The sequence below is a fragment of the Athene noctua genome, chromosome 14, assembly GCF_965140245.1.
Source record: "Athene noctua chromosome 14, bAthNoc1.hap1.1, whole genome shotgun sequence".
NCBI classification, from domain to species: Eukaryota; Metazoa; Chordata; class Aves; order Strigiformes; family Strigidae; genus Athene; species Athene noctua.
Genome location: NC_134050.1, coordinates 12752452 through 12769237, shown reverse-complemented (window position 1 = coordinate 12769237; position 16786 = coordinate 12752452). Strand labels below are relative to the sequence as shown.

Below are 16786 nucleotides of genomic sequence, written 5' to 3'. Positions count from 1 at the left end.
AAGTGAACTGCTGAAGCAGCTCCCTTAGCTCTTCAGCTAAATCCGTCTTGGGATCCTAAAGTCTTCCGCTGGAGTCCAGGTGGCCCCTCTACTCCTTTCAACACGCACGCAAACATTACAGCCGGCTGGGCAGGCGATGCGAGTGGGCACTGGAAGGGAAAAGAAGCGCCACAGCCCCCCATCTCTCCCCAGATCAGAGCCCACGCTCGGCGGGCTACCTCCCAGCCCGGCTACAGCCAACCCGGTCCCCCGAGGTGGTCTCCTGGGCCCCGTCCCTCCGGGGTGCCCCTGCCCTCGCCACGCACCCGAGAACCAACATCCCGCGAGGCACGGCGGTGGCACCGGGGGCACCAGCGCGGGAGCAGCGACTCCCAGCTCCGCCCGTGCGCAAGGACCCCGCGCCAACCTGCGCTGCCCCCGGGCGGGGATCGCGGGGCCGGCCCGCCCCGGCGCGGCCACTGGCGGCTCCGCTGCCGCGGGGGCTCGGGGCAGCCGCAGGGCCCGGGGCGCAGCCGCCGCCGCGCATCCCCATCCCGCCCCGCTCCGCTCCCGGGAGCCTCGCCGGGCGCGGGCACGGCGAGCCGGAGCACGGTCATTCGTTTCTCCCCCCAGCCCCGCTCCCCTGCCCGCGTCCCCAGAGGCGACCACCGGCCCGGCGGCGGCGGCGCCGCTCCCCGGCCCTTACCGAGGCGCGCCGGGATGCGCTCCCTCCGCCGGACGCCCGCAGCCCCCGTCCCGCAGCCCGGGCGTTGTAGCTTTTTTGGAGGAGCTGGGAAGAGGGAGAGAAAGAAAGGGGGGAGGGAAGGGGGAGGGAAGGGACTGAGATCGAGGGAGAGAGAAGTATGCAAAGGCAGGAAGTGGAGACGGCCACGGCCAGTGCGGGAGATTAATGGGAACCAGTCACCCGGCAGCCAACAAAGAAACCTGCTCCTCCAGCGCGGCCAGGGCCGGGCTGCAGCCCCGCCGCGGCCGGGCAGCCCCGGGCGGCCGAGCCACCGCTCCCGCCAGCAGCGCTCGGCCCCGGCTCCGCGGAGGGGTGGGCGCCGCGCCCCCCCCCCCTCCCCCCCGGCCCCAAACCCGTGTCCTGGCCAGGCGGGAGGGAGCGGAGCAGCCTACCGGGGCCGCGCCGGGCTGCGGGGAGATGCGATGGGCAGAGGAGGAGGAGGGGAGAACTGCCAACCGTCCTCCTCCCTCTACCCCAGAGGAGCGATACGGCTTATTTTTTATTTTAAAAACTACGAGTGCTGGGCTCCTCTCCACGCGGAGCCGCTTGCGGCGAAGAAAGGAAGGAAGGAGGAGCGCAGCGGCGCGCTTCCTGCGCCCGGCGCCGAGCAGATGGTTTCCATCAGGGCGCCGGGTATGAGCGAGCCCCCGGGACGGCGGCGCCCGCGCTTTCCCAGCTCCCCGGGGTAGCTCCGGAGTAACAGTACCTGTGGAGAAAGAGGAGGGCAGCGGCACGCCTCTGAACTTCATACCGGGTACCTTGGACCAGATCCAGCCTCCTAGGACCAGCTGCTGACGGGAGTTTTGTAACGCCCTGCTCGCTCGGAGGAGCCCGCTCGGGGGGACGACGCAGGCCGGGGTGCAAGGCAGCGCCTGTCCTGGAGGGTGAGGAAGGCACAAGCCATCAAGCACGAGGGCTCCACACCGGCCACAAACAGCATCGTGAGGGCCAGCTCCATGCCACGCCTGTCCACGTGCTTCTGCTGGTTCAAGAGATGAGAAACCCGCACAAGACGTTTGATATAAAAACCATACAAAAGAGGCAGGATCCTAAGCTGTTAGCAAGACCATGAGCACTGCAAAATACAAAGACTGCACCTAAATCTTGAAGTGTTATGTAAGCATTTGTAAAACAAGTCACAATATATTAATATAATAGGAATAGGAAAAGTAAAGTGAAGAGCGACACGTATTCTGCAACTAGAAATACAAATTCCAGCATTACACCTTTTTTGAAGTTTAAACACATGCTTACTTTCTTGCCACTGAATGAAATGGAACCAAAATGGCGCTCGGCGTTAGGCAAATGCTCTCCTACACAGGGATACTTCTCAGCCCAGAGCTGAGTACTCAGAGTAAACTATTCTGAGCTTTGCCACCTCTTCAACAAAATACGATACATTGTCTTGAGATATCCATCATCCCACACAAAAAGGAAAGCTGGTGTAAATGTCCAGTGTTTCACAAACCTCCATCATATTTCAAAAGAGTGAAAGTACAGGAAATAAGGGTAACTCTCATCTGGAGTCTGATGTGAATGTGTGTTTCAAAGCAAAAGCTATTTCAGCTGTCAGCCTTCTTGGGACAGATGTATTTACTCAGCTGCAAAAAGGAGTACTGTGTGACCGAACTTCAAAAAATGGTGGGAGTTTAAGTTTCAACACACAAGGAATAATTTACCTCCTGAACAACAAGCTACCGCTACAAGTACCTGGCAGGAACATAAAATGAATACAGTTTTCTCTCCCCTTTATGAAAACTACATAGGAGGGTCTTTTCAAGTATATTTCACAAGCACAGCAAGATAGCAAACCCATCTGCCTCTCCAGGAGACTGATGATAACAAGGAGTGATGCTTGAAGAAAGATGCTCAACTTCCAGTTAAGCAGCAAGCAGTCTGTTCTGGCTGCTTCTCCAGCACATCAAGCCATCATCTCAAACATGCTAACGCTGCTTTCATCAAATATTATTTTTCTCCCCATTTAGTTCCCCAGACCTCAAGCATCCCAGCAACTGCCTAAATTTTTCTATGAGCACAGACACCCTAGCTAAAGTTAAGATGCATTTGAACAGTGAATCGGGGCCTTCAATATGTTTTAATCAACAAGCAGCCTGTGAAGGGTATGTTTATTACAGTAGCTGGCTGCTGCTCTGCTTAAGCAACTGAAAGATGATAATAAAATGTAAACTTTGACAATACTATTTTTCTTGCTGCCAAAGAGATTACAGCTAGCAAAGCTACACAAACAAGAATGAAAGATCTGAAAAATCAGGGCCTACTTGTTAACCTTGGCCATACTGCACTTAAGGAAAGTTTCTGTTCTTATTTTGCCCTTCTTACTGTCACCTCAGTGCAAACGAGGTTAGTAAAGCCAGAGAGGCTCTAATTTCCATGTAGCCACCATGGTGACTTGTACTCCATGTAGTTCCATGGTGACTTCCCAAGTCTGTTTGGTAGGTGTGAGCAGGGACTGCACGCTGCGGGGCTGGCGAAGCCTCACGCATACGCGCTGTCCTGCTGGAAACCCCTCCTGGGTCAGAAGCAGCTTCCAGGGAGCAAACTGGCTTGTTTGGTAAAACTTGCTTGCAGTAGGCCAAAACACTTCATGCTTTCTTTTCACTAACCAAAGTGAAAGGGCTTTTTTTTGGTGAGCAGGCGCTCTGTCGCCTCACCAATACCTGTCTCACTCCGCTCGTACCGCAACCGCTGTTTTGTACCTCGCCGGTTTAAAGCAAACTCAGGGGTACCGCTTCCCGCTAGAGGCCGCGGGGCGAACCTGCCCGGGCTCAGCACCCCGCAGCTGCTCTCGGCGCTTCCCCGTTGCCGCCCCACGGGGACAGCCGCGGAGCTGCACCGAGCGCCTCGCGGACCCGTCCTTACCGGGAGCGGCGCCCCTGAGAGAAGCTCAGAGACGGACGCTCCTCCCCCGCCCGGGGCGGCGGCTTTACCGCAGGGCAGGGCAGGGCGCAGGCCCGCCCCAGAGCGGTGACGTGAGGGGAAAACGCAGCCCCCAGATCTCTCGGCGGGACCGGGCCCGAGGGGGGACCTGCCCCGGGGCGGCGGGGCGGGGCGGGGCGGGGCGGGGCGGGGCGGGGCGGAGCAGGACTGGCGGGGCGGTGGCGCCCCCTAACGACAGCGGGGGGGGGCGGTGGAGCGGCGGCGCATGCGCACTGTGACGCGGCGGCGGGATGGAGCGGGCGCGCGCGGGGCGGACGGCGGGGCTGGCGCGCGACGTGCTGGAGCGGGCGCGGCGGCGGCCGGCGGGACGGCTCCCGGCCTCGGGCCCGGTCAGTGCGGCGGGACGGCTCCCGGCCTCGGGCCCGGTCAGGGCGGGGGGACGGCTCCCGGCCTCGGGCCCGGTCAGGGCGGGGGGACGGCTCCCGGCCTCGGGCCCGGTCAGGGCGGCGGGAAGGCAGGGCGGCCGCGGAGGCAGAAATGCTGCCGGATAAATAGGAAGTGCCGAGCTGCGACCTTAAATGGTGGCGGGATCGCTCGTGTCCGTGAGGGGTGTGAGGGTGTACCTGTGTATGTGCGGGGAGCCGGGCCGGGTACGTGCTTTAACGTCCCGCAGTTTCACACTTGGCCGCTTCCCCTGCGTTTTGCGTGGGGAAGGGCACGGGCACTTAAAACTGCGTTACCGGTGCTTTACAGGACCGCGGGGCGAGGCGGCCGCTCCACCGGTGAGCTCTTGGCTGTGGCAGGTGCCCCAGCGTTGCCGGGTGCGTGTCGGGGCCGGCGGAAGGCCGGTGGGCGCGCTGCAGCGGGAGCTGCACGGGACTGTCACCCCCGGGACAGCCTCCAGCACTAGCGGTTTTTTGCCGTTTGATCAGTTGACACTTTCTACCTCTAAGCGACTCGCACCACATTATGAGTTACAAAAATTGTCTTTAATTGCAGGAAGAAGATTCGGAACGTCTTAGTGCAGCATTCACTTCACTCATGAACTTGATGAATCAAGCCACAAAGGAATGCGAGGTGAGGTTTTAACCCCAGGCCCGTGCAAAGGAGAATGTGTATGATGTGCCAGGTAGAGGCCTGTTTGCACTACTTTTGCTAAAACTGCAGAAATTAGACTTCAGTTTTGCTCATTGCACAGCAAGAGCTTAGCCAGCAAGGCTGTGATGCCAGCTTCGATTAAGAAATTTGGGGCATTTGCCGTCATGTGGTAGATTACATGGTAGGTTTTACTAGTGTTACCCTGAGCAACTGGTACCACCTGAGTTGATAAGCACTACTATCAGCATTTCCCATAGACAGTACCAGTACAGATTTTAGCAGAGGGTTCCTCCACTTCTTGGTGGAAAGACAATATGGTTAGAGAGACAGAAATGTCAGATGACATCACAAATTACATTGTGTCAGCCACTGCAGGCAGGCTTGTCAGGTGTCACAATGTACAGAGTTGTTTCCAGTGCTGGTGGGTACCTCTGCTGTGGAGTGGCTTTACAACAGAGTAACCCTTGGTTTTCATCATGCTAACATGAGCTGTTCATGCTGGCTGATGGATTCAGTGTGTTCTGGGTGTCAGAAGTAAGGGAGAATCTGAATCTTGAGCAAAGAGACTGCTTTGTGTCACGTTTGCTCTGAACTTAGAGTTAACCTCCTCAGTATTGTTGAAGCAAACTGGATTTGGGAAGTTGCTACTGGCTAAGGAGCTTGTGCTCAGTTCTGAGCAGCACCACATCTTTGTGATAAGTAGAAATGGAGAAGGATGGCACGCAGATACACAGCTCCACTGCTTTCATGTTGGCTCTGGCTGCTGGGTGTCGTTACTCTGCAGGGTATGATCATCTCTGCAGCTCGTCCTTGTGAATGCAGCCATGCAGCCCAACTAGCTCATTATAGTCTCTGAAAACTCCCATCACAGTTTACATCATCTGCCCTTCAGGATCTGTTATCATAATGCAGCAGGGAGCTCTTGTCTGCAGAGTTAATAACAGAGGCTAAGTTTTTAGTTAAATTAGAGAAAACAGTAGTTCAACACACACCAGCTAATTATCTCTGAAATGAAAAAGGAATCACTTAAAAGCACTACATACAGAGTTAATCCTACAACTCTGGTGGAATATTTTTACACAAGATGAAACAAAAATGTAACCGTGTATAGAGACTCATCCTCTGTCCTGTTAGTATTAGAGTTTGAACAAGCAGTGGGTGACTTCCACAGTTATGCATCAGCCAAGACAATACTGTTTCAGTCATCCTCTGTAGAGAAAAGTCATAAAAGGTGAGGGAGGGAGGGGGGAATTTTCAGACCTACAAGTTCATGGGTAAAGTTTACAAAGTGCAAATAAAAATCCACAGCCAACATAACCATTTAGGCAAACGATTAAAATTGTGATTTAAGATGAGTTGTTTAGAGTTACTAAGGGACTAAAGTTTATCCACATTTCTTACCAAAAGTTTGATGTCATTTATTTGCTCAGTGACATCACGTAAAAGGATCCAGCTCACCTTCTGTGATAGAGATGCTCTGTGGAGCATTATGCGATAGGTCAGAGTATTTAATGTATTTTGGGACATAGCTCCACAATAAACCACAATACAAGCAACCAGATCTGTTGCTGTGTGCATAACCTCAAGGAATAAAGCACAGCAGTAGATTTGGAAATAAGAATTGCTATTGGCCTTACTTTTGTTAAGTTTAGTCTTGACAGTTGGAGACAAGGAAAATAGAAGTGAAATGAAATAGGTATTTTGGAACTTTCTGGTCCCCATGATCAAAAAGGTAACTCTGGGAAGAGTTCTCTGGTGACAACAGATGGCAGCAGAGCTGTACTCAAATACTTAATCTGCAGTGGAGAAGATTGAAGTACCTTTACTGTGGAGCCAGAAAAGGGCTGCTGTGGACTTAAATACAATTCTCAAAACTGCTATGCTACTGATACCAGCCTTGAAGACACTTCAGATTGTTTACTAACTCATTTTTTAGTATTAACGTGTTCTACTTTTAGAGCACTGCTCCTGCCCATGCCCCTGAAGAACCAGTCTTCACTGGCTAGGTTGCAAAGCACCTAGCTTGCATACACATCCACCAGAGCTTTTCTTGCAGAGCCTGGTCAGGCAGATGTTTCCAGAGCATTGCTCCTGATATTTTCATGAGTTCAGTTGTGAGGTGTTAGAGTCCCTATGTGTCAGGAGACAGGCATCTAAAATCGGGGCTGACAGTTTTGTACCAGAATGCAGATGTCCTGTGGACATCCAGGCATTGTTTTCATCCTTACGCAAGAACAAACCAGCCAATTAATATAGAAAGTCAATAGTTGTGCAGTTCTACTTTTAACTGTAAATCTGCAGTAGTTGTGAGCATGGCTTTGATGCTTCTCTACATAATACTCTTGTTTCTGTTGTTGTCCAGAAGTACTATGGCTTCATGGCAGCCTCTAGATGCAAAGAGCATGAAATCAAACACATCTGCAGATACCACAGCAGGCAAGGAGGGGAAAGAGAGCTGGAGTCCTCTGAAGAAGAGGAAGTAAGTAGGTGGTTTGGGGTTTTTTTAAAGGTTATTCTGTCCCTCACCACAAGACAGTTGTTACCTATCTACTGTCTGTGACACTTGCTTACACTAATGTATGTGGTTTGACACCTGGACTGATCAGAGTCTTCTGTTGCCAGGTGAGGGGGGAAGGCAAAGTAACTTTTGGTGGTACCAATCAGCATCATACCAGTCCTTCTGTGGAGGGGAAAATTTCATGTACATAAAGCATCCCTTCTCTCGGGCTGAATTTGCCTTTGTGTTGTATCATTAGAAACCAGTATATTTTTCTTTACAGAGAATGGAAGCCTCTGTAGCACCCAGACAAGCTAAAACTTGCCAGCAACATGTAAGTTTATAGAATACTTTTTAAAATTAAGATATGACATTTCTTTATCATTTTGTATCAAAGTGGTTAAAATTTGTGATTGGGTATGGTGTAATGGCACAGAAGATTTACCAGTAGTGCATTCACAATCCTTATGTATGTATAGGTGGGCAGTAGAATGGGCATACAGAGACTTGCACAATTAATTACAAACCAGATTGTGTCATTCTGGCACATAACCAGTTAAGAGTCTACTTCATATTTTGGACTGGTACAGAATGTCAAACACCATGATTAATCTTTAGGCTCTTGTGAATTGCATCAGCAGCAATAATCTAGCAGTTCTCCAGTCTCACCTCATTTGTTCTCCTGACACTCCCTGTGCTGAGGAAAGGCATGCAGCAAGGCACACAGCAGTTGCTCAGCCAGTTATGCTTGGCCCTCATACAGTCTCTCCAAAGACTTCTGTTCCTCAAGGAAAAGAAAACTTTTTTCATTTTTCAAAGCCTAACACCTCACCAAATCAATTTCAGGATCTTCTAAGTCACAAAAGATGAGAAACATGGAGTCTGTACCACAGTACAAATTAGGGGGAGCATCCTTGTTGTATGGATGTTTTCCAGGTTTATGTTCAAAACCATTTAGGTTGGTAACTTTCAGTTCTGTGAGGCAGAGATTAGAGCATGTTGATTATTTCCATTGATTGAAACATTAGATGTAATACTTTGAGTATGGCACTTACTAATTTTTGCACTGACAGAAATGTTTTAGAATTTGTCCATGCTGCCTGTATATTTTGAAAAATGTTAGTACGTTTATATAGCTGAAATGTAACTTTTTAAATCCAAATTCAAAATTTTTATTTTTGTGGGAAATCTAAGATGACTAAATAGTAATGAAACTTGGGTTTTTTTCCCCTAAAGACCAGACAAGCTTCCGAAGACATTTACATTGAAGTTTCTCCTGGCACCTATTCTGTCACAGCAACCTCAGAGGACATGGTGCAACAAACCCATGTGGTAGATGTCAATGCAGGACAAAGTGTGAATTTAACTTTTGTTCTATGACGTTTGTGGTTTCTTGGCAATCACAGGAATAAAATACGAGGCTGTTTTAATGCATGTAATGAACTATGTATCTCTTTTTATTGTTAGCACTTTAATAGTATCCTCCTCTTTGGGACTCCATTTTTATGGCCTGTACATTTGTTTTTTACTTAATGCAATTATATGCAGCCCATTTTATACACTGATTTTATAAATATTTTTACATTGTATGCCTTAGATCCGATTATGTGACTGTGTAATTCCAGGTTTTTATGCTTTTAACAATTAGATACAATCAGTGGAATAAAATACAGTTTAGTCTTTGTGATGACGGCTTCTTTTATATTATCCTCAGACAGAATGTCCATGTCGCATTCTTGACCATAGAGAGCATGATCCATGTGTAAATATGGATGTACATGAGCTTCTGGGGGCTGGCACTGATTGTAGAGCAGCTGACTCACAAAACATCTCTGCTATCTGTACTTTTATTACTCTGATAAGGAAATAAAATGCCAATGAAATTTACTGTCTAGGACCCCAACTCAGGAAAGTGCTTGAATGTGTGTCACACATTTAGTATAGGCACATAAAGCATTGCCCCTTCAAGTCCTGTCTCTGCAGGCTCTTACCTGGGCTAAACACCAGCTAGCTGCCTTTTTCAGGAGGCAGTCAGGTTCTCTGATTTACCTCTTATTTCCTGCAGGGGAAAAGTACCACTGAGCAACTTCATGCTGCAGTTTATGGCCAAGCTCATACACTTTAAACATGAGCAGTTCCACTAATGAGACCCCCTGGATACTTAACTCTCCTGAAGGATCAGATTCCACAGTTCAAATTAATGACATGGCACATATATATATATATCTGTAATCTTTTTATAGCTGATGGTATTAATGTTTCAGTTAATTTTCATGGGAATATAAAATTCAGCAACTTGACTGCTTGATCTCTAAATGTTTTTTTGGTTTGTATGTACAGTAGCAGGTCCTTTACCCTCTGCTTACTTTCTCTTCCACTTTAATCCTGGAAAAAAATACTTTCAGCTGCCAACTTGTATTGTTTCTCCATTCCTTCTGGCTTTCTACAAAAAGAAACCACTACGCTGAATTCTTCTGGCTGACTCGAGAGAACTGTAGACAAATTGGAGGTTTATTATACCCTTGCTGTTCATCTGTTCAGGCTTTTAGTCCTCGTACTAGTTTACCCGACCTCTCCAGAATTGTAAAGTCAAGTCCAAATAATTAGGAATTTAATACAACACCTTGGAGTAGAGAATAAGGATGCTGAAGTTTGATATGCATGGAAATAAGAGTTTCTCAGTTATTAAAATTATACAGTTATCCATAAAGGTATTCTAAAGAGACAGTACCTAAATCAGAACTTGATTTGCTTAATAAATGTAATGCTGATATAGTATAAGCAGTTTACATGAAATTTCAGCTCCTGAACTTCATCAGTTGTACATTTATTGAATTCTGTTTGATAATGTGTCTCTGGTTTGTTGCAAATGAGCTCTTTGCTGTTTTTTCTGTCCTATTCTGACATAGTCTATATCATCAAGTTCATCATCTTCTATACAAATTGCTTTATGTTTATCATCTGACTCTGTTTTCTTTCTTTCTGTTTTATATCTTTGTTTTTCTGATGCTGTAAAACCTTCCTGGAGGACAGAAAAAAAAATCCCTTGGAAGTCTACTCTGAAAGAAAGCATCAGTGCCCTTGTAACTGCTGCTTTCCTGGCTGTAAACTAGGCACCTCTGCCTCACTCAGCTTTAATAATGGTCATTGTTTCTGTGCTAGTACAAGCTTTACTGTTGAAACACAAAAGCATCCAATAAGACTGAATGATTTTCGGAAACTGTTAGGCTTTGACCCAAACCTTTGCTCCTTTAGAAGTTAGGGGGGGTTTTGGTGAATATAGTGGGAGGACACTAGCCCCACAGAGAGCACCTCCAAGAAGCCTGGTCTCTACCTTCACTTCTTTGTGGCAAGTTACTTCTGATGAAGTCTGTATTACATAACTGCTTCAGCTGTCTCAAGAAGTAGCAATGTACCTTCTAGGTTTAAAAACAATAAGGGCTGTTTTACAGGAATAAAAGTATGTCATTATACTCTGTATTACCACATTGCATCCACTACTGTGATTCATGCTGCCAGACTGAGGCTAGAATGAAACCACTCTGGTTTCTTTTTAGTTTTATCAAAAGGCAAAGCATGTCACTTCAGTGCACAGCTGTGACACCTGCTAATACAGCATGTCTGCATGAAGCTCCCTACTGGCCTTTTCCATTTCACCAAGTAGCTTCAGCCCTTTTTTTAGGGTTTTGGAATTTTTGTTTTGTTTTGGTGAAGGTTCCTGCCTGTCACAAAACTGGTGGATGGCCTTAGCAAGCAGTTAGAAACAGTGTATTTTACTAGCCAGCTTCTAGACCATTAACAAGAATCTTTCTTCCATTCAAACAACCTGCATGTTTACATAAATACAGTGTTAATACAGATTACCTTACCCCCAACAATGGCTTGAAATCTTGGTCTATGAAGATTTCTTTCATTGTGAGTTGCCCTCTGGGAGATTGCTCAATGGTTTCAGACACTGCACTCCAATTACTTGGGGCAACACAGGACACGTCCCCAACAGAGATGACTTTGGATTCCGGCTTATCCTTTGTACATGTGCTGCTGCAATTGCCAAGTCCTGGGAAGAAGTAACATTGTGTGTAAGAGTGAAACCAGAACTAAAATGGAGAAACATTCATTTCAGAAGAGAGGAAAACGTACTTTTAAGCCTGAAATGAATTCTTTTGGGTTATTCTTCATGGACTAGCTACAAAGGTTAATGAAGATCTTACCATCATAAAAAGTGTGGGAAAATGATAGGGAACAAACTCAGAGAGGGATATCTATGCTTCCAAATGAAATCAGTTCTGGTAGTTTTCCATTGGATGAGTTGCCAAAAGAAGAGCTAGCACGCAAGATGAGGCAGGAGAAACATTGGGGAGGGGGAAACACTGTACCGGAGACTGATATGCAAATTCATAGTATCTATACTAATAAACTACAGGCAAAGCAGCTGCCCAGATGAAGGGGACCCAGAACACATTTGGGTTTTTTCCCTCTGGCTGCTGCTTCCCTGTGTGGGTGTTAAAAGGTACCTGGATTAGTGGGATGGGACTTGTGGTGGCTTCTTTTCTAATATTTCCACTCAAGTCTTGCAGAATCCTTTAGCCTGGGCTTTTGAAGGCAGCTGGAGCCTGTGTTAACAGCACTGTCCACCACAGTACTCTTTGTGGGGAATGGCTCCAGGTCACACTCTGAATCAGAAGAGGGGGAAGATGCTGCCACAGCTGCTGCTGCTTCTTGTTTGGGGCCTTTCCGTTCTAGAAGGCATGGAGAGGGCTTGCTGCTGGACTCTGCTTCTTCAGTTTCACTCTGAAAGACCAGAGACCTGGATGGAAGAGGCCACCAGGCATCAACACGGGGATGGCAGCAGCAGATGCACCTTACGTATGCTGACAAACAGCATGTACCATCACAGTGATGGTGGAAATGTGGCCAGCAGGGTGAGCAGAGCAAGTGGTGCCATGCAAGGCTATGCACAGCACAAACAGGAATCAGGGCTGGTTTGGGACTGCAGGAAAAGTTACAAGAGTTAATGTCTGGACTTTCTCTGGGCTTCACCCTACTGGTGAAGGGCATGTGGATCATCTCTACAATCCTCTCCCACAGGCTAGGAGGGATCCACAGAGCCACACCTCGTGGGAGTTTCACTGTCTTGTCATTCCAGAACTGGACTATAATTTCTTCATCTTCTGAGGCTGTTGAGAGAAAAAGCAAAAAGCAAGCAGCTGTAAGCAGGTAGCCTGCCAGGGCAGCACACATACACTGATCAGGCTTTGCAGCTTTATGTACTCCTGTCAAATGTTAGAATCAACCATCGCCCCTCTCTGTAACAATGTGACAACAGGCCTGGCAGAATCTTTCCTCCCAATTTGTCATCAGATGCGCAAGAAAATGACTGAGTAACATTTGTTGCTGCTGACCAAGTTAGCAGTAATGCTCCAAGAACAGTATTTTGATAAGTCAGTGGAGCTTGACCGTCAGACATGGGAAAAATGACTGAGCTGTTGAAATCTCCTACATTTGGGTGATAAAACCACCCCCAGATGTACCATTTGGTACAAATGTGAGCTTTCAAGCACCAACGGGTGCTTCCTGAGAGCTGCCTCACTTGTATCCTTCATGGAGAGGCCAGTGTTCTTCCCATGACAGACACAGCCTTGTCCAAGCAGACAGGAAGCATGGACCCAGGTGACTTTTTTTATGGGTCACAGCTTCCTTAGGGTCAGACTGGTGAGGTTACATGCAGATATCCATCAGCAAGTCTCATCAGCTCCTGCAACCTTTAAGCAACACTAAACTGTAGTCTGTGCACCAGTGTTTCTCTGGCAGTAGCACCATGACAAGAGTTTATTCTGACAGTCTCACTCATGTTCTGGAGCAAAGCAAGGAAGGAGGTGGTATCTTTCTTACCTCGTAAGGGGTCCCTTGTCTCAATGCCCATGAGGACGGTTCCCGGGCCATACCTGGCCATATCTGGCTCCCAGGGTGCCAGCACTTTGTCTCCAGGGAGTAAGGAGTGCTTCATGCCATTCACATATTCCAGGATGTTGTCTTTTGGTGTTTTTTGCACACACACTGGAAGCCTTCCACATGACACAAGTGGTTTGGCAAACTCTACCAGGAACACGCCTCTCTCACTCTGTTACCAGGAACAAAATAATAGTTCCTCTGAAAAACAGTCCATAATGCAACCTTCACCAGAAGGCCATTCTGTGGCTATGTGGCTAGGTCAAAACACAAAGCAAGTCTCAACAGTAGCTAAATAGTATGCAGTGTTAGTCTGGCATTGACACAGTCTGTGAGGCTCACCAGAAAGCAAGCTGAGTGAAGCATATGTACAGATTTACTGCCACTAGGACCTTTATTTTCTTCCCCAAGATAAAAAGCTATAGATAGAGTGCAACTGGATTTCACAAACCATGCCCTGTGTGCCAGATAACAAGGGGCACTGAAGCCATTCAGACCTGGTCTTCAGTCATGCCCAAGTCCTTCCTCATTACATACAACACTAACTCTGCTTCTTGTGGGGGGGAGAGGTTGGGTTTTTTTTTTCTTTTAAATTAAGGCCTGTCAAGAGGCTTTCCATCAACAATGAAACGAGGTACTTCCCTGTTCTTGAGAAAGAATAGGTTCTTTTTTCTGTTAAGTTTGAAGTGCTAACAAACTAATGAATTAAAGCTTTCACTAACATTTCTGAAAATACACCAAGCCATTGGTCCATAGCTGACTCAAGCTGGAAGTGTGTACATAAAACATTAACACTTTTCCTGTGCTATTGATGGTTATGTGTCTACACACAACAGTAGCCAGGACACTGCTCACAACAGCACTCACACTGTCCGAGCCTGGCTCAATGCCCAGCGCCAGCAGAAGCAGAGGGCCTGCTCTTGCAAGGTGCACACCACCACTGCTCTCACCAGGAACTGGGAGTTTGGGGGCACCCATCTTCTGCACAAGATGAGGATCCCTGAAACATGCTTGCTCACTCCTAGAAATGGACTCAGTGAAGACGGCTGAGCAGAGCAAGGATCTGATCATTATTAGTTTACTGGTGCCTGAGGCTGTGCTGCATACAAAAGGCTCACCTGGCATGCCAGGCAGCAGGAGGTGAGGACAGCCTGGAACCAGGCATGTCGGGAGCTTTATGAAACAACATAACCAGGAGCATCTGCTGACCCAGTGATTTGTTCTCCAGTTCATGCACCAGCTGAAGTCAAAACTGCTACACTAAACTCAGGTGGTGCATGAGGATTGCTGGTGGACTGGACACCATTACACACACTCATGACTACCACACAGCAGCCATCACTCACCTGTATCTCCTCTTTTACTGTACCCTGGTAATAAAATCCATCTTGTTCCCCTCTCACCAGCACAGGGATGTTGCTGTCTAAGCTCACTGATCTCCCCGATGCGCTCAGCCTCTTCCATGCTGGGCCAGGGGATGAGAAGCAGTGGCTGATCCACTGGCACCTCAAGAAAAAGAAGATGGGTCAGCATCAGGAGAAACAACTTCTGTAGGTCATTAAAAAAAAATCTTGTAAGATTTAAGAACTGGATCACTTCACCTCATTTTGTAGCACTCCCACAGGCCAAAGCATGTGGGAAGAAAGAAAAAAGTTGCTTGTGTTGGGACAATTCCTTGCTCTTGGGGAAAGCACACATCAGTGCCTGTTTTTTATCCAGATTTCTTTGGTTTTGAGTTTAGAGGAAGCAAGCCAGCAGTATACTGGAATCCTGGGCCACCATCACCTGCATTACCACCTTTGCCATTTACATGGTGAGCCAATGCAACCCAGGAGAAAGGAGCCATCTCCAGCACAGAGCACAGCTTAGGTGCTCTTGAGAGCACTGTTTACATTGGGGCATTCAGGGACCAACAGAAAAATAAATAATGAAGCTGCTGGTTGCTGACAGGTTCGAGTTCAAAACAGGAAAAATAATCCCCTGTCACAAAGCATTAGAAACATTTCACAGAAGACAGCTACTAACGCAAGATGCTTTTATTTATCCAAATAATATTAAAGGAATGTTTCTTTGATAGGAGGTTTACTCAGGCTTTGCTTTTCACAGTCTCCAGGGTAGCAAATCGCTTTAGTTAATACCATCTAAAAAACTGCCAGTGCAGGGGAGGACAAAGCTCAAATGATGTTCAAGCCATTAATTTATTAATCTGACACACCAGCATGTTTTATCCTATTAGATATCATGAAAAAGAACAAGTCACAGACTCAAACAAGAACTTGATTTTACCTCTGGGGGGTGAGGGGCTCGGCGATGCAGGCGGGATGCCCTACAAAAGAGCTCCTGCAGCAGGGGTTGGCAGTAGGTACGATGCTGGAGCACAAGACCTTGTCCAGAGCTGGCATGGCGCTGCAATACCTACGAGCCGCAGGCAGGAACCCTTCTGAACAAGCCATTCTTGCCAAAGCAGCCACCTGCAGGACTCAGGTGTGATCTGTTGGTAGAAGAGAGACAATGTACTGGCTTTTTCCAACAAAAGCAAATGCTTTCCAGGGTACCTCAAAACTCAGTAGTTGTTATTTAGTTTTTTTATTTTAAAAAAATGAATTCAAAATATCCAGAGTGGCATTTGGTCAGATGAACCCGTATCACTGACTTCAGTGATTTTTCAGTCACCCAAATCCCGACCTGGCAGAGGGACAGAAACACCCAAGGAAACTAGAAATGCTGGGAAAACACCCAGGAAAGCAATAGCTTTCACCTCCTTCCAACTTTTATTTCCCTCTCTAACATCCAGCTCTTTTCTTATACCTACACTCTCCTTTAAGCTTTCTCATACACAGTCCCAGCCAAATCTTTGTTTTACAAGCCAAGGCAGAAACTACAGCTGAAGTTGACAAGCTGAGTAAACATGACAGTTTTCGAACATGATGTTACAGTTGCCTGTTACTTGTTTTATTTATAGTGATGTATTAAGAGGAAATATTTTGATCTTTCAGCTGTCCTGTCATGTTTTATAACAGTAGGATTATGGCTTGCCGTAAGAAAGAATAAGGTGCTCAGATTTGACAAGTGATAACTATTCAGAGCCTGTCACAGTAAAATTGATGATGTGATGCTATCTGTGGTAATCTGACAAGATGTAGTAGACAAGCTTTCATTCTTTTTAAAAAAAAAATATTTCTTAGAAGTATTTAGCATGCTTAGAGTAAAATTTATGTTCTTGAATTTCCATGGAAGTTTTAAGCACCTAATTTACAAGGTACAGTTGAAGCACTCATATTACATTTAAATGTTATTTTATTTCTTCTCTAAGAGATATGATCTAGGAGTCCTTTTTATGAGGACTCCCAGATAAACACAATTTCAGAAAACTAGCACACCAAACCTACAAGAAGTGGATTAACTGCTGCAAAATGCCTCTTAAAGTTGACAAATCAATACGAGTTATTCACTTGTTTCACAACTACACAAACTCCCCTAGTATCAAACCCAAACAAGATGGAATCTGTAATACTTTGTGAGGAAATGCAATTACCAATTCTACGTTAAAGCACATTTTAAACCCATTCAGTGCCGTTACCACAGAGCCAGGTCCCTTCTTTCTGTATAAAACAGGGCAC

At 47.1% G+C, this 16786-nt stretch overlaps 2 protein-coding genes across 2 annotated transcripts; one reads left to right on the top strand and one right to left on the bottom strand.

The window, feature by feature from the left end:
• The first annotated feature begins 3906 nt into the window (after positions 1–3906).
• Positions 3907–8902, top strand: AKIP1 (A-kinase interacting protein 1). Its single transcript, XM_074918139.1, has 5 exons — positions 3907–4011; positions 4622–4699; positions 7083–7199; positions 7501–7551; positions 8454–8902. The coding sequence occupies exons 1-5, from the start codon at positions 3913–3915 to the stop codon at positions 8595–8597; spliced, it is 489 nt and encodes a 162-aa protein (XP_074774240.1). The 5' UTR covers positions 3907–3912; the 3' UTR covers positions 8598–8902.
• Positions 8903–11127: 2225 nt separating this feature from the next.
• C14H11orf16 (chromosome 14 C11orf16 homolog) lies at positions 11128–15619 on the bottom strand. Its single transcript, XM_074918137.1, is given in 6 exon segments — positions 11128–11274; positions 11732–11788; positions 11790–12394; positions 13110–13338; positions 14513–14672; positions 15453–15619. Coding segments are annotated over 6 exon segments (1365 nt in total).
• Positions 15620–16786: the final 1167 nt, after the last annotated feature.